Source organism: Coregonus clupeaformis, unplaced genomic scaffold (assembly GCF_020615455.1).
Source record: "Coregonus clupeaformis isolate EN_2021a unplaced genomic scaffold, ASM2061545v1 scaf0095, whole genome shotgun sequence".
NCBI classification, from domain to species: domain Eukaryota; kingdom Metazoa; phylum Chordata; class Actinopteri; order Salmoniformes; family Salmonidae; genus Coregonus; species Coregonus clupeaformis.
In genome coordinates, this window is record NW_025533550.1 from 214,352 (window position 1) to 238,797 (window position 24,446).

The 24,446-nt window shown below is 42.8% G+C and overlaps 2 protein-coding genes across 2 annotated transcripts; both read right to left on the reverse strand.

The window, feature by feature from the left end:
- Nucleotides 1-534: 534 nt before the first annotated feature.
- cunh22orf23 (chromosome unknown C22orf23 homolog) lies at nt 535-4,601 on the reverse strand. The gene is made up of 7 exons (XM_041870410.2): nt 4,515-4,601; nt 4,278-4,371; nt 3,943-4,005; nt 3,574-3,753; nt 3,029-3,160; nt 2,644-2,744; nt 535-872 (listed from the first exon to the last, which is right to left on the reverse strand). The coding sequence occupies exons 1-7, from the start codon at nt 4,515-4,517 to the stop codon at nt 792-794; spliced, it is 654 nt and encodes a 217-aa protein (XP_041726344.1). The 5' UTR covers nt 4,518-4,601; the 3' UTR covers nt 535-791.
- A 2,030-nt stretch (nt 4,602-6,631) lies between these two features.
- On the reverse strand, nt 6,632-11,863 carry LOC121556528 (transcription factor SOX-10-like). The gene is made up of 4 exons (XM_045213257.1): nt 11,677-11,863; nt 10,295-10,976; nt 9,642-9,907; nt 6,632-9,438 (listed from the first exon to the last, which is right to left on the reverse strand). The coding sequence occupies exons 2-4, from the start codon at nt 10,732-10,734 to the stop codon at nt 8,669-8,671; spliced, it is 1,476 nt and encodes a 491-aa protein (XP_045069192.1). The 5' UTR covers nt 10,735-10,976; nt 11,677-11,863; the 3' UTR covers nt 6,632-8,668.
- Between the last annotated feature and the right edge of the window lie 12,583 nt (nt 11,864-24,446).

Consider the following 24,446-nt stretch of genomic DNA (forward strand, 5'->3'; position numbering starts at 1 on the left):
TATTAGTACCTACCAGTTGATATCAGTTTAACTGTTTCGGGAAAGCCTGCAAAATATGCAAATCTTTTAATTGATATATTTTACAATACCTTTCTTTGTTTTACTCTGTAAACGCTGTCTAATTCCATTGAGTTTTGCCTTAACTTAGAATTGGCTGTCAAAGTCGATAGTACTATGAGATCCGTTTTGTATGTTAAGAGTGCCATTATTTAAATGTATTTGTCAATAAGTCTTGTTTTTGTCCTAAGTTAAACTGAATGTCTTGTTATAGTCTGTTCGTATATTGTCTAGTTGTCATTTTCTCTCTCTCTCTTCTCTACGATCTTGTCTTCCATTCAAAATGGCTACTTGTCTGTCTGTGTTTGTGCATTCTGTTAGTCAGTGTATTTCCATGTCTGTCTCTTCCTGTCTTTGTGCCTCTTCTTCCTATTGAACTCAAACCAAGGGCTTCTGTATAGCTATGTTAAAACACTGTCCTAAAGAAACAACAGGATCGCATTGAAATATGGGAGACTGAGAAATAAAACATATTAATGCAACTAAAAAGATGTCTGTTTGGTCATGTTTGAATGTACACTACAATTATTTTTCAGTTTGATAAGGATGCATTGGTGTCTTCCCAGCAACATTTATGATACCATGCCATCATTTGAACACGCATTATGCTGAAATTAAGACTAGTATCCAAGTTTGAGTTCAGAATTCCTGTGCAGTAGTGTATTTTCTGTAGGAGTATTAGCAGTAGAGTAGATCCATTCAGCAGAGTTGGGGTAGATGAGTATTCCTTTCTGTCACTCAGTCTTCTTCTCTGGCATCATGGTCCTCAGCTCTGCACTGCGGGCCTTGTCAATCACCTCCAGCTCATGGATTTTCTGGAAGGTGAGGAGACACAAATAACCGTAAAAAATGTGTAAGAGAGAGAATGTACCTATAGTACCAGTCAAAAGTTTTAGAACACCTACTCATTCCAGGGTTTTTCTTAATTTTTACTATTTTCTACATTGTAGAATAATAGTGATGACATCAAAACTATGAAATAACACATATGGAATCATGTAGTAACCAAAAAAGTGTTAAACAAATTATATATTTTATATTTGAGATTCTTCAAAGTAGCCACCCTTTGCCTTGATGACAGCTTTGCACACTTTTGGCATTCTCTCAACCAGCTTCGTGAGGTAGTCACCTGGAATGCATTTCAATTAACAGGTGTGCCTTGTTCAAAGTTAATTAATTTCCTTCTTAATGCGTTTGAGCCAATCAGTTGTGTTGTGACAAGGTAGGGGTGGTATACAGAAGATAGCCCTACTTGGTAAAAGACCAAGTCCATATTATGGCAAGAACATCTCAAATAAGCAAAGAGAAACGACAGTCCATCATTACTTTAAGACATGTAGGTCAGTCAATACGGAACATTTCAAGAACTTTGAAAGTTTTTTCAAAGTGCAGTCGCAAAAACCATCAAGCGCTATGATGAAACTGGCCCTCATGAGGACCGCCACAGGAAAGGAAGACCCAGAGTTACCTCTGCTGCAGAGGATAAGTTCATTAGAGTTACCAGCCTCAGAAATTGCAGCCCAAATAAATGCTTCACAGAGTTCAAGTAACAGACACATCTCAACATCAACTGTTCAGAGGAGACTGCGTGAATCAGGCCTTCATGGTTGAATTGCTGCAAAGAAACCACTACTAAAGGACATCAATAATAATAATAAGAGACTTGCTTGGGCCAAGAAACACGAGCAATGGACATTAGACCGGTGGAAATCTGTCCTTTGGTCTGATGAGTCCAAATGTGAGATTCTTGGTTCCAACCGCTGTGTCTTTGTGAGACGCAGAGTAGGTGAACGGATGATCTCCGCATGTGTGGTTCCCACCGTGAAGTATGGAGGAGGAGGTGTGATGGGGTGGGGGTGCTTTGCTGGTGACACTGTCTGTGATTTATTTAGAATTCAAGGCACACTTAACCAGCATGGCTACCACAGCATTCTGCAGCGATACGCCATCCCATCTGGTTTGCGCTTAGTGGGACTATCATTTGTTTTTCAACAGGACAATGACCCAAAACACACCTCCAGGCTGTGTAAGGGCTATTTGACCAAGAAGGAGAGTGATGGAGTGCTGCATCAGATGACCTGGCCTCCACAATCACCCGACCTCAACCCAATTGAGATGGTTTGGGATGAGTTGGACCGCAGAGTGAAGGAAAAGCAGCCAACAAGTGCTCAGCATATGTGGGAACTCCTTCAAGACTGTTGAATCTGGTTGAGAGAATGCCAAGAGTGTGCAAAGCTGTCATCAAGGCAAAGGGTGGCTACTTTGAAGAATCTCAAATATAAAATATATTTTGATTTGTTTAACACTTTTTTTTGGTTATACATGATTCCATATGTGTTATTTCATAGTTTTGATGTCTTCACTATTATTCTACAATGTAGAAAATAGTAAAAATAAAGAAAAACCCTGGAATGAGTAGGTGTGTCCAAACTTTTGACTGGTACTGTATGTGTGTTATTCCACATTGTGTTCACCAATGAATCTGTATCGTCATCGAAACAGTACAATGTAAATACTTTTGTTGTTGGGTGTAGATTATTTTCCTTAAAGACATTCCTGTGACATGAGGTATATGAGACAACTTACCTGTGAGATCTCTGTGTTGATGATGTTGTGGTACTGCTTCCCTTTCCCCAGGGCCGTCATCTCCTCCAGAAACTCCCTCCTCTCCTCAATCTCACCCAAAACTAGGAAAGGAACACAACCCTTTGAAAACTTGCAAAGACCGTACATCAAACCAAGGAGAAACTCTTTGATCAAACGCTGTGTTGGAATGGGGTTACAGTAGGTTGGGGTAAATTACTTTAGTAATTTAGTAGAGTCATATGGAACTGAATTGAAATTAGGGGAAAGTGATGTATGTGAGGAGGAAAGATATATAGAAAACATGTAGGAGAGCCAGAGATGTGGACAACATGTTTGCCCATGGTCAGAAAGCAGTAACTCTCTCCCTCTCTGTGGTAAACCTCACCCTCCTGGAAGCGGTCCCTCTCCTCCTCTGGGCCCTGGTCCAGGGAAATGTTCCTGGGACGACTGGGTCTGGGCTCCTCCTGCCCCGTAGCTAGAATGTTCTGGAGCCTCCTCTTCTCCTTCTCTAAATCTCCTTACAGGAGAAAAGGTGAGGGAGAGAATGAATGCACATACACCTCTTCTTATCCAGATCTCTCATAGAAGGAAAGGGAAAGGGGGATACCTAGTCAGTTGTACAACTGAGTGCATTCAACTGAAATGTGTCTTCCGCATTTAACCCAACCCCTCTGAATCAGAAGAGAGAGGAGAGTGAGAGAAAGAAAGAAATGGAGAGGGAAACTACTGTAAAAGAAGGCTCATACACATAGGCCTAAATTACATTTTCTTTTTTTACAAGAATAGAGCGTGGTGGTACATTTGTTCCCAGGTGTCCCTGACCTACTATCAGTGAACTAGTTCTGATATCAGAAGAGGAGGGCCTCTATCAATAGAATACCAAGCATCTCGGACAGTTCAAAGGTGGTAGAGCTGAAGCAGAACACATACGTGTGGCACTGGGGCGGAACCTTTCTCTGGTGTAGTTGTCCCCAGAACTACAATTGTCAGCGGAGCGCCTCAGGGGCTTGGCTGGAGTGCGGGTCGTGCTATTTTTTACGACTTTGGGTTTGGGCAGTGAGGGAAGAGCCGATGATGTGGGGTTACAGGTCAATGGCAAAGCTGCTCCCTCTGTTGAAAATGCAGACAAAAAAAAAAAAAACATCACAACATTATCTTACCTTTGTTTGGCAAAATGTTTCATAATACTTGAAAATGAATGTTAGGACTCATAATGGAGCAACAGCTGTGGAGGAAGTTCAAGCAGTAAGTCAGCATTACTTTTCAAGAGAAGATGTATAACAAACATGTGACACTCACTCTTTAGTTTGTCATTGATCTGTCTTTGCTGGAAGTTGGTGAGTCTCGACTCTTGCATCATCACTGTAAAACCAGTGCACAAGATGGCCTATTGTATTTGTGTGGATCACAGAAGGTTGGTGACACCTTAATTGGGGAGGACGGCACGTGGTAATGGCTGGAGCAGAATCAGTGGAATGATATCAAACATATGGTTTCCAGGTGTTTGATGCCATTCCATTTGCTCCGTTTCAGCCATCATTATGAGCCGTCCTCCCCTCAGTAGCCTCCACTGGTATGGATCTAAAGTCTACAAACTCACACACACACACACAGAGAGAGAACAAACCCCCCACATTTCAGCATCTCCTGAGTCTCCTTGCTGTACTGGGTCCCTCTAGGACAGTTCCACAGACCTCCACCAGCTGGACCACGAGAAGACGTCTCCATCTACAACGAATAACGCGTTAGCTGCTGCTGCACAAAGGCCATGGCAGATAGCAAAACGTTGCTTGTTAGGAAGCTAAGCTACCCAAACTGCAAACATGCAAACTATTTATCAAGACATAACTTCACAGTGTTGTATTTCTTACCATGGATTTCTATTTTCCTCAACTTTCTTGATGCTGCACCATGGGATAATGATGGCAGTGTTTCTTCCGGACACAACTGGCGGTTGCCATAGAAACCATGGGTCTCAAAGCCACGTGATGAGGCATTTGGTCTTGCAGTACAACATTGGCCCACTAGGGGGAGGCAAAACCACAGAGATAATTGTACGAGGCATATAGAGCTATTGAAAAATGAAGTGTTCATTTTTGTGCAATAATGTGTTTGAGTATAACTTCTATTTTAAACGTTTTCTATTTGTGTCTCTTGTCTCAAGTCTCAACTGTGTAAAGCATGGCACATGATTTATCAATCTAAAGAGTTTGGGTATCAAATTGTGCATTGTGAGACTGTCTAACTAGCTAAAACATCAATTTTTTTACCCCACCATCTAGGTTGCTGACTGCTGTTGAATGCTTGAATCCATTAGATTTCGTAGCTGAACTGTGAAGTGAGAGTAAACGTAGAGAGGGAGGGCACGAGGAAGAGAGAGGGGGATGGAGGGAGGGTTAAATCCCTCCGGCCGGGCATTTATGAAAGTCCATGTGTAAAGTAGCGTACTGACTGTGGCAGCTATTGGCCTTCTCACTGGCCCTCTCCCCATCTAGCTCCCTCCCTCCCTCTCTCTCATATTCAATGGTTCTCTTTGTCTCTCTGAGTAACATGCAGCCTCAGCCGATTAAACGCAGGGAATTAGCTGTCAATTTTAGCTTGCCACACACACAAACAGAAATTAAACTGCTTAGGGGAAGGGCTTGTGTTGTGGGACAGAGATCTTGTTGTTGTCGCACTGACTGTACATGGCAGAGATTTGATTTATTAGTGCTGTTTGCAGTGCATTCGGAAAGTATTCATATTTTGTTACTTTACAGCCTTATTCTAAAATGGATTAAATCGTTTTTTCCCTCATCATTAAATCGTTTTTTCCCCTTATCAATCTACACACAATACCCCATAATGACAAAGCAAAAACAGGTTTTTAGAATTTTTGACAAATTTATTAAAAATAAAAAACTGAAATATAGCATTTACATAAGTATTCAGACCCTGGTACTTTACTCGGTACTTTGTTGAAGCACCTTTGGCAGTGATTACAGCCTGGAGTCTTCTTTGGTTTTATGCTACAAGCTTGGCACACCTGTATTTGGGGAGTGTCTCCTATTCTTCTCTGCAGGTCCTCTCAAGCTCTGTCAGGTTGGATGGGGAGTGTCACTGCACAGCTATTTTCAGGTCTCTCCAGTGATGTTTGATCGGGTTCAAGTCCGGGCTCTGGCTGGGCCACTCAAGGACATTCAGAGACTTGTCCCGAAGCCACTCCTGTGTTGCCTTGGCTGTGTGCCTAGGGTCGTTGTCCTGTTGGAAGGTGAACCTTCTCCCCAGTTTGAGGTCATCAGCGCTCTGGAGCAGGTTTTCATCAAGGATCTCTCTGTAATTGACTAGTCTCGCAGTCCCTGAAGCTGAAAAACATCCCCACAGCATGATGCTGCCACCATGCTTCACTGTAGGGATGGTGCCAAGTTTCCTCCAGATGTGATGCTTGGTATTCAGGCCAAAGAGTTCAATCTTGGTTTAATCAGACCAGAGAATTGTTTCTCATGGTCTGAGAGTCCTTTAGGTGCCTTTTGGCAAACTCCAAGCCAGCTGTCATGTGCCTTGTACTGAGGAGTGGCTTCCGCCTGGCCACTCTACCATAAAGGCCTGATTGGTGGAGTGCTGCAGAGATTGTTGTCCTTCTGGAAGGTTCTCCCATCTCCACAGAGGAACTCTGGAGCTCTGTCGGAGTGACCATCGGGTTCTTGGTCACCTCCCTGACCAAGGCCCTTCTTCCCCGATTGCTCAATTTGGCCAGGTGGTCAGCTCTACGAATAGTCTTGGTGGTTCTATACTTCCTTCTTTTAAGAATGATGGAGGCCACTGTGTTCCTGGGGACTTTCAATGCTGCAGTAATATTTAGGTACCCTTCACAGATCTGTGCCTTCGACACAATCCTGTCTCGGAGCTCAACGGACAATTCCTTCGACCTCATGTCTTGGTTTTTGCTCTGACATGCACTGCCAACTGTGGGACCTTATATAGACAGGTGTGTGCCTTTCCAAATCATATCCAATCAATTTCAGTTTTGTATAAATAAATTGCTTTAATAGAATGACAACGTAATGACAACATCAATAATATTTGTACATTGTTGTTTCTTGTAGAAGAAAGCAGATACATCAAATGTGTAGCATACAACGTTTTAGAAACGATCCAGAATTGTACAAAACTGAAAAAAAGCTAAACGTGAAATTGTTTTAAATAAAAACTACAAAGCAGAGAGGGTCAGTATAAAATGACTCAGTATAAATCACCTATGGAAGAAGAGGCATGTGGTGATCATTCACATTGCAGAGGGAGCAGAGAGGGACATTAAACAGGATACAGAAAAGGGAGATGCAGAGGGGAAAACCTATGTACATAAACTATAGCATGTGGCACTTGTTCTAAATAGCTCACAAAATCTTTAGTTTAAAGCTGGAGAATTCTCACAAAAGATTTTGCAGACTTTGTACTTGCTGAATCATGTAGATTGTTTTGCTTTGATAATTTGGTAAACAAATGGAATTAGAAGCAACCAGAGGGTACAATGCAATCAATATCAATAAAAAAGTCCAGTGACTTCAACAATGTTTTATTATTTATGAGTAGTATAAGCGAAATGTGTGCCATATATTCTTATCAAGGTTATTTGAGCATGTAAAGTGTTATTGGCATATTATTGGCACATGTACATTGAGTTGAGGTAATGTAATGATTTCCAGAACTGTAAGCTAAAGTGTTTCCAATCATTCTCTTTCCCTCTTTTTTTCCCATCAACTATGGTTTAGCACAATGCAATTCATAAGGAGTCAAGCAGCATCCCAGAAGGGGATACCTAGTCAGTTGCACAACTGAATGCATTCAACTGTGTCTTCCACATTTAACCCAAACCCTTTGAATCAGAGATGTGCAGGGGGGCTGCCTTAATTGACGTCCATGGCACCCGGGGGGTAGTTGTTGCAGGTTAACTGCCTTGCTCAAGGGCAGAACAGCAGATTTTTCCACCTTGCCGGCTCAGGGTTTCAAACCGGCAACCTTTCAGGTATTGGCCTAACGCACTGGCTAGGTTACCTGACGCCCATAAACCAAAGCATAAAGTTATTGGCCAAGTAAACTCAGGAATTTTAAATAAACATTGTCTTTCAAAAGCAGTGGTGAAGCCATGGCAGTGTAATATCAAACCAGAACATGTAAAGTCATATAAAAAATACAAAAACAATACATCACTTAAGTCATAAAAAAATACTAAAATGACGTCACACAAACATTTCCTTTAGTTTGGTTAATAGAATCGGATTATTTCAATCTAAAACAACCCAGTTCTGATAAACGTCACGTTGTATTTGTTCTTGTCAAGCCTAGGCTGATAGCCAGTCGAAACCCGCCCAAAGCCAGTCCTCGCTGGCACTGTCACTCAATCCTTGTGATATAGGTAGCTAGGGTTGCAAAATTCCGATAACTTTCCCAAAATTTCCCAGTAGGAGGATTCCTGAAAATCCTGCTTATTCCCTCCTAATTCCAGGAATTTACAACTAGGATTTCTGGAATCTGGGGAATTTGAGGAAGGTTACAAGCATTTTGCAACCCTATGGGTATCCTTCTTACCACTACGGTATTGATTCTGTGAACTCTGGGCTCATCATCACGATAAGCTTTCTTACTATACACTATGCCTCCATGGCAGCTGGGATCCTGACCTTACACACTAAAACATGGCACACATTGGTTAAAGGTTTATTCTGATTGGCTATTGACCATTGGCTGTGATAGAAAAGATACTATACAGTAAAAGATTATAAGGCCTCCATGGATGCACTGTCAAGTCCCAATGAATCCCAATACAACATCAGTAAGATATCCATCCTTTGTTAACCCGCCCCACACACACACACATTTACACACACACACACACACACACACACACACACACACACACACACACACACACACACACACACACACACACTCAGTAGCCGCCCTACACCCTTCCAATCTTTGTCTTTCTCTATGGTGGTGTAGAGACACACACGCACACATCCTATCCCATGCATCTCAGTCTCTCTCATGGCCGTGACAGGGTGGTATAGACAGGCTGCTCCCAGTGTGTAGGACTGTGAGACTGGGCCACGCTGGAGGGGTCAGTGATGGTAGTGTAGAGGGGCCTCTGGCTGGGCCCCATGTAGGAGAAGGCTGAGTACAGCCCCGGGGCCTGGCTGGAGTGGGTGTAGTACGGCCCCGGCGCCTGGTGCTCCCCGTACTCAAACTGGGCCCTGGAGGCCAGCGAGGGGAAGGCTGATCCGTAGTGGGGGAGGCTGAGGGGGGTGTAGGTGACGTGGGTTCCTGACGAGGAGGAGGAGGTCTCTGCGTAGTGGCTCCCGGCTCCAGACTCACTCTTGATCTGGGCCTTGGTGGGGTCTGAGGCAGAGGGGGAGGCCTGTTGATGCTGCTGCTTGGAGAGCCAGGCGGCTGAGTGACCGCTGGCAGCAGCCAGGGCGTAGGCGTAGGATGTAGCAGAGGAGCTTGGTGTGACACCGCCGCCCTGGCCGACCCCCGGGTGCCCGTTAGGCGGCAGGTATTGGTCAAACTCGTTGACGTCGAAGGGCTCGATGTTGGCCATCACGTCGTGGCTGATCTCGCCGATGTCCATGGTGCAGAAGTCGATGTGGGGTTTCCCGCCCGCTGATGAAGGGCCACCAGAGGCCTCTGCTCCTACCCCCAGGCCTCCTCCACGGGAGGACCCTGAGCCACCTCCACCCTCCCTCTTCCCCTCCGCCATCTTCCCAGACTGGAGCTCTGTCTTTGGGGTGGTGGGGGGTGTCGGCGGGCCCTGACCTGGAAGGAAAAGGGGACAACCAATCAGCAAAGCAATAGAAGTGAAACATTTCGAATGGAGACAGTAGTTCTGTTTTCATCTTGGTCTCTGAGGTTACAGAAGGCTGTTTGGTACCAGGTGGCCTGTTGTTTGCCCTGGCTAGTTGAAGTAGGACTTACTCAGAGTATTGGGTAAATTCACTAACAAATAAAGTTGAGCTCACCTGCAGGGTGGTGATGATGGTGGTGGAGGTCGGCCAGGGGGGACCCAGCCCCTGTACTGTGCACATCCAGGTGGAGGGTCTTGTAATGGGGCTGGGCGTGGCTGCCCTCCCCCTCTGCTCCCTCCCCTCCCTCACCATTGGTCCCCAGCTTGCCGTTCTTGCGTCTGCGGGGCTGGTACTTGTACTCTGGGTAGTCCTTCTTATGTTGTTTCCTCAGTCGCTCCGCCTCCTCAATGAAAGGCCTCTTGTCACTCTCATTCAGGAGCCTGTGGGACAAAACATGGTCATGGCAGGGCAGCAGGTAGCCTAGTGGTTAAGAGGGTTGGTCCAGTAACTGAAAGGTCACTGGTTTGAATCCCCATGCTGACTAGGTGAATAATCTGTAGATGTGCCCTTTACCAAGGCACTTAACTCTAGTTGCTCTGGATAAGTGTGTCTGCTAAATAACTTAAATATAATGGTTATATAATATGCCTTTAATTTCAGAAACATATTTATAAAATACAGGCAGGAAATGTATCTGAAGGAAGTAGGACTTTACTGCATGAGTCATGCTTCAATTACACACAAACGCCAACAAGGCCTATGGGTAGTTTATAGATTATCAATTTCCCACGTAGGCCTATTCATTCCAATTCCCGGCCAATGCCCACCTCCACAGTTTGCCAAGTGTCTTGCTGAGCTCCGCGTTGTGCAGGTGAGGGTACTGGTCCGCCAGTTTACGGCGCGCGGCCTGCGCCCACACCATGAAGGCGTTCATGGGCCTCTTCACGTGCGGCTTGCTCTTGTTCCCGTTGTTTACTCGCACGGGCATGGGTACGAGCGTCCAGTCGTATCCATCGAGCACCTGGCTGACCGCCTCGCGGATGCCGATGGGGAACCGGTCCATATCCACCTCTGACTTGGGCACTAGTCCACCATCTTCTCCGCCGCCATCTGCGCCAGAAAGCCCCGTCAGTTGCTGCGACGGACCGATGAGCGGGGAGTCCCGGCCGCCGGTGGCCCCGGAGTGTGCCGGTGACAGAGAGTGACCATCATCTGAGCCCCCGGGACTCAACTCTGCCTCGGATAGGCTGTGCTCCTCTCCAGACATTTTAATGTATAGGCTATTATCGATTGGCAACAAAAATATCCTTGCAGGAAAATTAGGTAAATTAATCAAGTTGTTCAGAGAATACAAAACTTTAGGCTACAGCTGTGAGATGTGCTCCGGACTCGCTCCTTTATATGGAATTCTTCCTATATGCCACGCGTAAACCCATAGCCTACTCGTGCGTAATCGAATGTACCCAAATCCTGTCCTTTGCACTTCCCATTCACTTCCACCGATGTCGCCTGAAATGAATAATATAGAATATAACAAAATTAGGCAATTAACACATTTTACATTGGGCAATGAAGTCAGACACCATTTAATACAACTTTTAAAATATATATAAAACAAATCATATATAGACCAAGGCAGAAACTGTACCCACTGGGAACAGACGTCAGTTCAACGTCTATTCCCAGAGGATATTTTCATTACAATGGTAGGCCTAGAAATGACCGTTAGCTCTGAGAGGAACAGAAAGGCATTCATACAGTGTTGTCTTGTTTACAGTTATGTTAGGCCACAAAAAATGTACGAAAGATAGGCTAATATATGTCAACTGGAACCAATTTATAGGATACATAAGAAGAAGACCAAATCCACCGGTTCTTGTCATTTTAGGCTAATAATAGGAAGGTTTGCTTCACCCAATATGACCTATTTTACAAATAACCAAGGTTCATAAAGAAAACTGAACATTAACAACGAACATCCTAAATGTTTCAGTATTTATCTTTAAATCATTCTGAGAATATGTAGTTTACTGTTTTAATCCTATTTTAAGGCTAAAGTTGATAAAAGCCCGTAAAACTCAGCCCAACATCATCTTGGGAATTAAAAAAACCTCTTAGCTAATAAGATTAGGATATTTCAGAAATTCCACCCAAAAGCGTAAACAAGTCTATGTTATGTTCATATGGAAAATAAAGTTAAAAAACGTACCAATGCAGAGTTTAGGAGGTCGCCCGTTCAACACACGAGTTTGTGCGTTCCCCTGTCCACCGGTGTGACGCTCGCGCTCCGTCCCCTGCCCCCTCGTTCGGTTTGCCCTTCAATGAATGGCCGCTCTGTGTCGCGCACCGGAGCTTAAAGAGCTCCGTTGTGAGAAGGAACGAGAAAAAAAAGTGATTGAAAGTGGAAAACATTCTGAGACGCAGCATTCCAACACTGAGTCGACACCACCCTCTTGCTCACACGCTGGACGCCTATTGGTCATTTAATATTCTCCGGCTTTCTTACTGGACGACGGGGTTACTGTTATTGCCTGTCTGTCCGTCACAAGTAATATTTCCAATGAAAGGAGGTGAGATTTTACATCAGAGTAGTTTAAGTGACTTTATACTGGCTCTATTTAGCAACCAAATAAGGCCCGCTTTGTTTGATGTGTTGACATGTTATATTGAATAAATAAACAATCGTGACAAGACTTATTTGTGGTCAAATTACACTAAAGTTCACGAAAAATCTCCAAGGGATTATAATGCATTATAACGTCATTATATGCATTATAACATCATTATACAGTTCGTGAGGTCCTATTTCATGCAGTGAATATGTTACTTATATCTAGGTTATCGTTAACCCCAGAAAAATTATTATGAAAGAATTAGGTCTATGGTAAGGTACTTAAGTAAAAAATATTTCAAAGTACTACTTAAGTAGTTTTTGTGGGTATCTGTAGTTTCCTTTACTATTTATATTTTATACAACTTTTACTTTTACTCCACTACATTCCTAAACAAAATAATGAACTTTGTACTCCATACATTTTCTCTGACACCCGAAAGTACTCGTTACATTTTGAATGCTTAGCAGGACAGGAAAATGGTCCAATTCACGCACTTATCAAGAGAACATCCCTGGTCATCCCTACTGCCTCTGATCTGGAGGACTCACTAAACACAAATGCTTCGTTTGTAAATTATTGCCTAAGCATTCAAGTGTTCCCCTGGCTATCTATAAATAAATAAAAACAAGAAAATCGTGCTGTCTAGTTTGCTTAATATAAGAAATGTGCAATTATTTATACTTTTACTTTTACTTTTGATACTTAAGTATATTTAAAACCAAATACTTTTAGATACTTTAAGTATTATTTTACTGGGTGACTTTCACTTTTACTTGAGTCATTTTCGATTAAGGTATCTTTACTTTTACTCAAGTATGACAATTGGGTACATTTCCACCTCTGCCTATGGCTGATATAGTACTGAAAGAGGACAAAAAGGGATATAGGGTAGAGTGAGTTGCTGGAGGAGTTGAATTAGATCCAAAATCATCATCCTTATATTGTTGACCAGCAATAAGGGCTTTATGGACCCAATCCTGAGGTCAATGTACGTGACCTTTTAGGCTTATACTCTATGAAACACAGAACTCTTCTCACTTCCGATATTGCTCTTCCAAATTGCTTTTGGATGTCACTTAATAATAGTATATATGCATCTAAAATACTTGTCAAGATCCAGAGGGTTCTGTGTGTAAGGTTGTGCTGTTGAGGTCGAATCATTCATGATGTTTACTGCATTGAATGTATTGTTACTGTAACTGGCTACATTCTATGTAACTTGTATGTACCTTACTTGTAGTCGTTAATATGTTAATATGTCAGATATTTACAGTATATAAATACATTTCACACACGTTAAGATAGATTCAGGGACTGAGTATTACGGGCTAAAGACACACACACACAAACACACTGACTGCAACAATAACCCCCAGTGTTTCCCTTTTCCTTCTCATGTTGAATCCGTGTCTCAGTTTTCTCCCGCTCCCTCTCTCCCTCTCTCCCTCTCTTCTCTCTCTTCTTTAGACTCTTTGTTGTCATCTCAGGTGAATTGTAACCATGTGATCAGACGCCCTGCAAGCCTCATTCCATTAGCCCTCTAAATGAAAAAATGAGACGAACAAAAAGCAGTTTTGTGCATCTTGAAAAAATGATAACAGAAAAGAAAGAGATGTGTGTCTCTGGGGCCCTGTGTTACCACACAGACACAGTATCTCACACATAACACAACATCCAAGGACTGCACTAGCTGGACACATGGATCTCTCTCCATCTGTTTTATTGCCATGTCCACCGAGACCATGGGCCTGGGCCTTTGGGTGCTAGCCTTGGTGGGTTCGTCCGAGAGGGGTTGGTTGGGGGTGCACGATTCAGGATGGGGGCTACATACACCCCTCTGACTACACTGGGATACTGAGGCCCTGTCCTGGCCTTGATGTGAGTGACTGCTTCTGTTTGTGTATGAGAGAGAGGAGTTTAAAGAAAATGCATTAGATAATAGTATGCTGACAAAAGGTTTGATTTTATGTTGATTTATTTAAGCAATCAACGGAATTTGACAGACTAAGAGCAAGTTGGAATTAATTGTGATATGTATTTTGTGATTCAGAGTGACTGTGCTGTATGCTATGATATATTATACATTAGGTGCAATAAAAATCATTGTGAATTTATGCAGGGCATGGTATTATTTTTTATGTGGATGCAAGATGTTTACTGAGAGTATTCCCAATAGAAAAATATTTCTGAAAGGCTTGTAAACTAGATTGTAAAAAGTTAGTAAAACATAAATTCAAAGATGTTTGAATTTATTTAAAACGAAACGTTTTTTAGAGAAACACCAAATTAAAAGTACATTGTTAATTAGCAGTGATTCAAGTTGTCATTATTTTGTAAATTCCCATGCAATCCTTATTTTTTTTCGTTGACAAAAATAGCGTTAAATATTCTAGAAATTCTGAACATACCATTAACTAACGAAATAAGCACCTGCTTTACAATTGTCTTAATTTAGTAAAACTGCCATTTTATTTTATATTTTCATAACACTGAGATTATGCAGCAATGCTATGCCAGAATAGTTACTTCAGTCAATTATTTATGATACATGTTATTGGTCTTCTAGAAATGGTTTCATTCTGTTCAGAATTCCTGTAAATAACGCACCGAAACTCTCAATGCTACACATAGGCCTATCACCGGGTCAGTTCAATCAGAATCTTCATAATATGTTATTCATGGTCGTAGCATTAATCGTGGAGAAATGCATACATATATATATATATATAGTCTATAAGTTGTGTAAATTCCTCTAAAAACAATTGTCTCGATAGTGTGGGAGAAACGCACGAAAGATAGATCAAATGAATGAACAACTAGGCCTATACGAGAAACGAGTTGTAATCAACTTTAAAAGGAGGCCTACCAAAAAGGTTATCCCACTGTATTTTTCCAAATAACTTTCGTTCGATTTTCATTTCACTTTCGATTATTTTCTCAACAATGACATACTTGCAATCTATTATTTTTAGGCCTAATCAGTCGATTATTATAAACGATTTAAATGCAAAAGATGATCCGTTTTTGAATGTATAAGTTAACATTCGTTTGATTAAATATTGTCTTTGAAATATATTATTTCAATAGCTAGTAATTATAAGAACTTGGGGTTTTCAGAAAAATAAAGTTGAGTGGAACTTTATTGCCTAAATATAATTATTCTCTGTCTGTTTATAGTCAACTATAAGACATATTCTATAGGCTACTACTAAGACTTCTTGCCAAAATATTGATGTGAGCCTATTTATTTTAATGAAAGTCCATTTGAATGGTTTGTATATGTATTTTGCTCAATATTTTGTTTGTTCCACTTTACACAAGATAAGGGACTGAATGTGCTTAACAATACAATGAATTATGTACATTTTTGTACAAAGTTAATATTTTAATATAACATAGAGAGATATTATCCATATCTTTCTCCTATCTCGATCCCATCTCTCCCATCCAGGGCTATGGGCCCCCAGGGGCTGACATAGCTCTGTGGAAAATAGAACTCACATGTCCATCTATTAACCACAGTGACTCATACATCCATGCTTTAACCTGCCATGTGACCTGCTGCACTAATGTGTCTGCCCCTGTCCCTGTCACAAGAGTCTGTATGCTGCTGTGGCAGGAGAGAGAGAGACGATGGGGAACTCATGACCAGCAGGTTCAAGGGGTCAGGATTCACTATGTCTCACTCCCTAGGTGGATGTAGTGTGATATGGGGCAGCTGCAGCCATTTTGTGTTCATGTTTGTGGCTCTGTCCCCCCAAAATGTAATGTCTTACTCGCAAATGAACCAATAAGCCTGCAGCTACATACTGTTAATTTCATTGTGATGTCATGTTCTAAAATGTAAGAGCATGATAGAGAAAGATTCAAAGAGGTGAATCCAGTTTTGTGTCCTGGAAAACAGGATGCTGATGGTGAAATGATAGAAGAGAAAAAGAAGAAGAAAGAGAATGAGAGAATGAAAGAATGGAATAGAGAGAGATTGCTGCCCTTTTGTGTTGGCCTCAGTCCATAGAAGAGTTTCACTGGGAAATTCCTGAAATCTGACGAGAGAGAGAGAGAGAGAACAAGGGAACACGGACAGCGGTCAATATATTCATGCAGTGGGTCACATTCTGTGTTCAACTGTCGTATGTATAATTGAGGGAAAGACAGTCATTCCCATGTCAATGGACATGTAGGGCTGATGTGAATGGTGGTGTTTGTTCAGAATGATGACGCACTCAATAGAAGCCCATATGACAAGGAGGAATTGCATATATTAGCATGTTTGTATTTGACAACCTATTGCTTCCTGAAATATGGAAATATTCTGTACTTACAGTCAGACTTAGCTAATACGTGTTTGGGGTTTTACCCCATTAATTGTTACATGATTTGTTGACACTTCAATTTTACAGTTTTACAGCAACAGGTGAAAATATGTTGTTCAAAATCATTTCAGCAAATACCTATTGGCCAGAACATCTGTAAACATGTTTGACGACAATCAGGGTTCAGGACAATTCAGGAATTAAACTGTTCTCAAGGACAAATTCCACATCCAAAGCAACTAAAAGGAACTCCAACCTAATTGACCCTCTCCTATTCTGAACCAAATCTCTACAGCTTTTTAACAACTTGCTCTAATTTATTCATATCGCGTCTAAAATAAGAATTTCATAACACCATAAACAACCAGGCCCTATGAGTGACAAAATGGCTTATCATTCATGCTGGGAAATGGAGGATGTGGATGGAAGGCCCCAGTCCACTTCTCCATGGTTCAGATGTAGCCTTAACCCTCCATGGCTCACAGATTTATTCCATGTTACATTATGACACTCAGCCTATCCTGGCACTAACATTCACATTTATTTTATACAACCGTCATACAGGATATATATTATTAGTAGATCATGTCCAGATATACAATTTGCTCTGATTAATTGAAACAGTCTTCTTACTGATGCCAAATAGCAGACACTATATGCAAAGCGACTTATAGTAGTAGTACGTACATACATTTTCGTATGGGTGGCCTCAGTGGGAATCTAACCTACAATCCTGACGTTGCAAGTGCCATGTTCTACCAACTGAGCCACCCAGGACCACTGTCATACCATACTGATGCCATATCATACTGATGCCATGGCTCGCTGTGATTCATAGTTTAGTGATTTAGTGATTTAGTGTGCACGGCCTCATGCAGATTCCAGAAGGATGAATAAAAAATTATGCTGCTTGGCCTTTGTCTCTCCTCAGCCATTTTTGCAATGAATCAGTGCAGCTGCGCAACACTTAAATGGGTCCCCCTCTCTTCCCGTGAGTGTCTGTGACTAAAGCCATGAATCCTCTCTTTGTGTTCTATCTGCAGAATTGCCCATTTCTTGCCCTCTCTCTTTTTATTTGGGAAGGGGGTTGAGGTTGGCTTCGGTTGCGATAGTGGTGCGGGTGGAAGTTTGGGGGGGTAAGGGGGTGGAGGGGAGGGGAGGGGGGGACTTGTTGGACCACATTCCTGTGCAGCTGTGGAGGCTGGTGGAGGGGGGGTAGAGAGAGAGCAGGATCATCATTGCATTTGCAAGGCATCATGAATGGCCTATTGTTCGCCCCTGGGTCCGTATCTACACTGGCCCGAGTTACCTCAATTGTGATGGAGGGATGGCGAGAGAGAGAGAGAGAGAGATGGAGAGATGTAGAGAGAGAGAGAGAGAGAGAGAGAGAGAGAGAGAGAGAGAGAGCGAGAGAGAGAGATGTAGAGAGAGAGAGAGAGAGAGAGAGAGAGAGAGAGAGAGAGAGAGAGAGAGAGAGAGAGAGAGAGAGAGAGAGAGAGAGAGAGAGAGAGAGAGAGAGAGAGAGAGAGAGGGAGATATATATATATATATATATAGAGAGAGAGAGAGAGAGAGAGAGAGAGAGATGGAGAGATGGAACTAGAAAACAAGATATCAAGAAAATGAGAGAACGAAAGAGCGAGAGAAAGAGAGATGGGGGAGATGGGTAGAATGAGACAACTAGAGAGAGAGATGGAATGATGGGGCTGAGTCATTAGCCGGAGGTTGAAACTTATGTTATTAAAATAATGTGAAGGTGGACAATGGCGTCTGTGATTAGCTGGCAGTGGCCCCTCAGTCATAGTGTCAGCACTGGCCTAGTCATGGCATTTAGTCACACAGAAGTGTAGGGTGTTGACTATTTACTATTTATTAGCTTAGCCATTCTTACAATGCATCTCTCAGTGTTGCTACATCTGAAATGATTTACAATCAAAGATATCACAATTACCAACAAGGAAGGAACTGGGTTTCATGTTTTGTCATAGTATTGTAGTCTGAGCACTTAAAGTGGCAATCAGCAGTTGAAATAATAACAAAGCTATCTCGCCACCCCTGTTTCGGTAAAAAGCTGAGGGATGGGGCTGGAGAAATGTAACCACTCTCAAATTCATAGACAATGATATTGATGCAAGGACTGACCATCCACGATATCAAAATGATAGTTTTAATCATGTTTTGAGGCTATATAGAGTTTGCTTACATTTACTTTGTTTACTAACATTGGAGTAAAACAAGCTTATATTTTGGGTTCTGATGGGGTATGACAGTTGAACTAAGCTCATGAGGCATTTCTAAGTTATATTCCTCAAGAATCAATCGGTACATATCATTAATTTATAAGTCCAAAAATGGATGTAACAACTGCAGATTGCCCCTTTTGTCATAATGTCACCATAGATACAGAAACCAATGTGTTTCTATCTGTCCCTATTCAAATACACGATGAATAGACAAGTAGAATATTGACGAAAAATGTGAGGCTTTTTCTCAAATAGAAAAATAAATGAACTACACTATATATACAGTGGGGGAAAAAAGTATTTAGTCAGCCACCAATTGTGCAAGTTCTCCCACTTAAAAAGATGAGAGAGGCCTGTAATTTTCATCATAGGTACACGTCAACTATGACAGACAAAATGAGATTTTTTTTCTCCAAAAAAATCACATTGTAGGATTTTTTATGAATTTATTTGCAAATCATGGTGGAAAATAAGTATTTGGTCAATAACAAAAGTTTCTCAATAGTTTGTTATATACCCTTTGTTGGCAATGACACAGGTCAAACGTTTTCTGTAAGTCTTCACAAGGTTTTCACACACTGTTGCTGGTATTTTGGCCCATTCCTCCATGCAGATCTACTGTAGAACAATGATGTTTTGGGGCTGTCGCTGGGCAACACAGACTTTCAACTCCCTCCAAAGATTTTCTATGGGGTTGAGATCTGGAGACTGGCTAGGCCACTCCAGGACCTTGAAATGCTTCTTACGAAGCCACTCCTTCGTTGCCCGGGCGGTGTGTTTGGGATCATTGTCATGCTGAAAGACCCAGCCACGTTTCATCTTCAATGCCCTTGCTGATGGAAGGAGGTTTTCACTCAAAATCTCACGATACATGGCCCCATTCATTCTTTCCTTTACACGGATCAGTCGTCCTGGTCCCTTTGCAGAAAAACAGCCCCAAAGCATGATGTTTCCACCCCCATGCTTCACAGTAGGTATGGTGTTCTTTGGATGCAACTCAGCATTCTTTGTCCTCCAAACATGACGAGTTGAGTTTTTACCAAAAAGTTCTATTTTTGTTTCATCTGACCATATGACATTCTCCCAATCCTCTTCTGGATCATCCAAATGCACTCTAGCAAACTTCAGATGGGCCTGGACACTTGTACTGGCTTAAGCAGGGGGACACGTCTGGCACTGCAGGATTTGAGTCACTAGGTCCCCCCGTGTGGTTCTGGGATTTTTGCTCACCGTTCTTGTGATAATTTTGACCCCACAGGGTGAGATCTTGCGTGGAGCCCCAGATCGAGTGAGATTATCAGTGGTCTTGTATGTCTTCCATTTCCTAATAATTGCTCCCACAGTTGATTTCTTCAAACCAAGCTGCTTACCTATTGCAGATTCAGTCTTCCCAGCCTGGTGCAGGTCTACAATTTTGTTTCTGGTGTCCTTTGACAGCTCTTTGGTCTTGGCCATAGTGGAGTTTGGAGTGTGACTGTTTGAGGTTGTGGACAGGTGTCTTTTATACTGATAACAAGTTCAAACAGGTGCCATTAATACAGGTAATGAGTGGAGGACAGAGGAGCCTCTTAAAGAAGAAGTTACAGGTCTGTGAGAGCCAGAAATCTTGCTTGTTTGTAGGTGACCAAATACTTATTTTCCACCATAATTTGCAAATAAATTCATTAAAAATCCTACAATGTGATTTTCTGGATTTTTTTTCCTCAATTTGTCTGTCATAGTTGACATGTACCTATGATGAAAATTACAGGCCTCTCTCATCTTTTTAAGTGGGAGAACTTGCACAATTGGTGGCTGACTAAATACTTTTTTCCCCCACTGTACAAAGGTATGTGGACACCCCTTCAAATTAGTGGATTCAGCTACTTCAGCCACACCCGTTGCTGACAGGTGTATAAAATCGAGCACACAGCCATGCAATATCCATAGACAAACATTGGCTGTAGACTGGCGTTACTGAAGAGCTCAGTGACTTTCAATGTGGCACTGTCATAGGATGCCACTTTTCCAACAAGTCAGTTCGTCAAATTTCTGCCCTGCTAGAGCTGCCCCAGTCAACTGTAAGTGCTGTTATTGTGAAGTGGAAATGTCTAGGAGCAACAACGGTACAGCCGCGAAGTGGTAGGCCACACAAGCTCACAGACGGGACTACCGAGAGCTGAAGCGCGTAGAGCATAAAAAACGCCTGTCCTTGGTTGCAACACTCACTACCGATTTCCAAACTGCCTCTGGAAACAACGTCAGCACAAGAACTGTTCGTTGGGAGCTTCATGAAATATGTTTCCACACAAGCCTAAGATCACCATGCGCAATGTCAACCGTCGGCTGGAGTGGTGTAAAGCTCGCCGCCATTGGACTCTGGAGCAGTGGAAACGCGTTCTCTGGAGTGATGAATCACACTTCACCATCTGGCAGTCCGTTGGACGAATCTGGGTTTGGCGGATGCCAGGAGAACGCTACCTGCCCTAATGCATAGTGTCAACTGTAAAGTTTGGTGGAGGAGGAATAATGTTCTGGGGCTGTTTTTCATGGTTCGGGCTAGGCCACTTAGTTCCAGTGAAGGGAAATCTTAACGCTACAGCATACATTGACATTCTAGACGATTCTGTGCTTCCAAATTTGTGGCAACAGTTTGGGGAAGGCCCTTTCCTGTTTCAGAATGACAATGCCCCCGTGCACAAAGCGAGATCCATACAGAAATGGTTTGTTGAGATTGGTATGGAAGAACTTGACTGGCCTGCACAGAGCCCTGACCTCAACCCCATTGAACACCTTTGGGAGGAATTGGAACTCCGACTGCGAGCAAGACCTAATCGCCCAACATCAGTGCCCGACCTCACTAATGCTCTTGTGGCTGAATAGAAGAAAGTCCCCGCAGCAATGTTCCAACATCTAGTAGAAAGCCTTCCCAGAAGAGTGGAGGCTGTTATAGCAGCAAATGGGGGACCAACTCCATATTAATGCCCATGATTTTGGAATGAGATGTTAGACGAGCAGGTGTCCACATACTTTTGGTAATGTAGTGCAAAATCAGGGTAACCCCAGGTTACTATCCCAGCCTCCCATAATAATAATCTCTGAGGTCTCCCTCAATCAGCAGTGATCAAATTAACCAATTAAGGCTTATAGTGGTGGTGGTATGTGAGGCTGCAGACAGCATCACTTTCAGCCCCAGGCCTCCCCCTACCTTCCCCCCTCTCATTAAGACAGTGCTGAGTTTGGGTGTCATTTGGTTTTGGGTGGAGGGGAGCATCATTAGACTGATAACCACCTGTATGGTTGCCCAGGACTCCTGTGGATGCCTGTATTATTGAGCAAAGGAGTTCAACACATACTTAGTTATGTTCTCTATAAAGATCATAGTAAGTAGCCTTGCTTGTGAGAGGCAGAACAGCTCATAGGAGAGGAGTCTATCTCGTGTTTCTGTAGCGTGAGGCATCTTGATGTACCAGTACACCCCCTGGACAGGACACTAGTCTATCTCCTGTTTCTGTAGAGTGAGGCAGCTTGATGTACCAGTACACCGCCTGGACAGGATGCTAGTCTATCGCAGGGCCTTACCCCAGTCCATCTCCTTAATGCTGACTGCCAAGCAGAGACGTATCGGGTCCCATTCTTTCAGCCTTTGGTATGACTCGGCCGGCGATCGAACTCCCAACCTTCCGATCTCAGGGCAGACATTCTAACCAAAAGGCGTTGGTACAGATGCACTTTTTCTGTAACATTTAGGTAGCAGGTAGCTTAGTGGTTAAGAGTGTTGTGCCAGTAACCAAAAGGTCGAGCCGACTAGGTGAAAAATCTGTCGATGTGCCCTTGAGCAAGGCACTTAATCCTAATTGCTCCTGTAAGTCGCTCTGGATAAGAGCGTCTGCTAAATGACTAAAATGTAAATGTAAGTCCCATTGAGTTCAGAAGACCAAGGGAGACCTGGCTGTATAGCTATGGATACAGACGGAAAGTGCTTCATCCAGCAGAGTACTCACTTGCAAACACTAAGTTTACTTCTCAGGAAAATGTATTTCTGATTCTGATCAAATGGGTGAAAGGAAGATGCATGGGAAATTGGCCTGAGGGATGAGAGAGGAGAGAAGAGCGTGGAGAGACGGGAGAGAAAGAGAGAGGGCGAGAGAGAGAGATTGACCTGAGGGATGAGAAAGGAGAGAGAGAAGAGAGAGAGACGAGTGGCTTGGAAACAGAGAGAAACAAGTCACTTTCCAATCATGAGTTTTTCTCAGAACATTTAATTAAGCTGAGCGAACGGCAGAGGGCCTGAGGGCCTGAGGCGGCCGCTGAGATGCCCGAATGAAAGACTCTGTTGTTGGCGGAGAGGAGGAAGACATGAAAGGGGGAAGAAAGAGATAGAGGGATTTTCAAAGAAAGAGAAAAAGGGGGATTGTCAATATTCTTCATATGTCTTGTATATTCACACACTGAGACAGTGACGGATGATCTGCATATGGCTACAGCAGCATGCATTGATACATGGGATATCCACAGGTGTTCCACACAGGCTAGACACCTCACCTGATCTCAGAGCCTCAAATAGACAAATAGACAGACAGACAGACAGACAAATAGACAGACAGACGGACGGACAGACAGACAGAAAGAAACACACACACACACACACACACACACACATACACACACTTACCCCCCCCCCACACACACACAGCCTGTGGTGGTTCCCAGTGGTGTAGCCAACGTGGGCAGCCCAATGTAACACAATGCCTCTCTGTCCTCCAACGAATGGTTCACAGCTCCACAACACACAACAGATCATTATGGGCCCCAGGACCCCCAACCCTCCACCACTTAGTCCCCAATACTGTCCCCTACTGAGCACACACACTAGCCCCTATTTCCTAACACTAGCCCCACTGCCCCACACAGCCCCACACAACCCCAGGGCAGAAACCAACAGCAGCAGAGGAGGGCTACAAAGCATGAAAGCAGCCCCCTGCCAGACAGCTCAGATTCTAGATCCTCTAGTCAGCCATTATGACTGACGGAGCCTGGAGAAAGGTCACCAGAGGTCACCCAGCTGGTCGTTTTTATGGATGTTGATGACAAGGGGGTGTGACACAGTGGCTAATTAACCGACATCAGTAGAGAGGGATGGAGGGAAGGAGGGAGAGAAGGAGGGAAAAATTGAGAGACGGCATAGAGATAGCGATAGAGATGGGGAAATGGCTCTTTGAACTGACATTAGTAGAGGAAGGAAAGAATGATGGAGGGGTGAGAAGGAGAGAGAGATAGCGATAGAGATGGGGAAGTGGCTTGTTAGAGCAGGAGAACACGTTTAATAAAATGATGGGAACGCTATACTGTAAATCCATTGTTTAGCTGGAATGGAATGTTCCTTTCCTTTATATTTGACTGTGATATGTGGTTGTCTCACCGAGCTATCTTATGATGAATGTACTTACAGTAAGTCGTTCTGGATAAGAGCATCTGCTAAATGACTAAAATTTCAAATGTTTTACATACAGATCTCCTATTACTGTATTGAATTTTTAAATTTTTATTGATTTAAACATTGATTTAAAAAATGTATCATTTGTAAATTTCTTTATGAAAAATGTAGTTATTTGTTACATTTGACTGTGTAAAACCTAGCAGTACTACTTATTTCTCTGAGAGTGAGGCGGATAGATAGCATTTTGCAAAAAAAATATATGATTATTTGTCTCTCTGAAATGAAACCATCAAGTGATAGATTTTAAAGAAATACATGTCTGTCATTGAACAATCCCATGCCATGATTAGACACACCAAACTCTTTCATCATTTCTTTAAACAATAAAA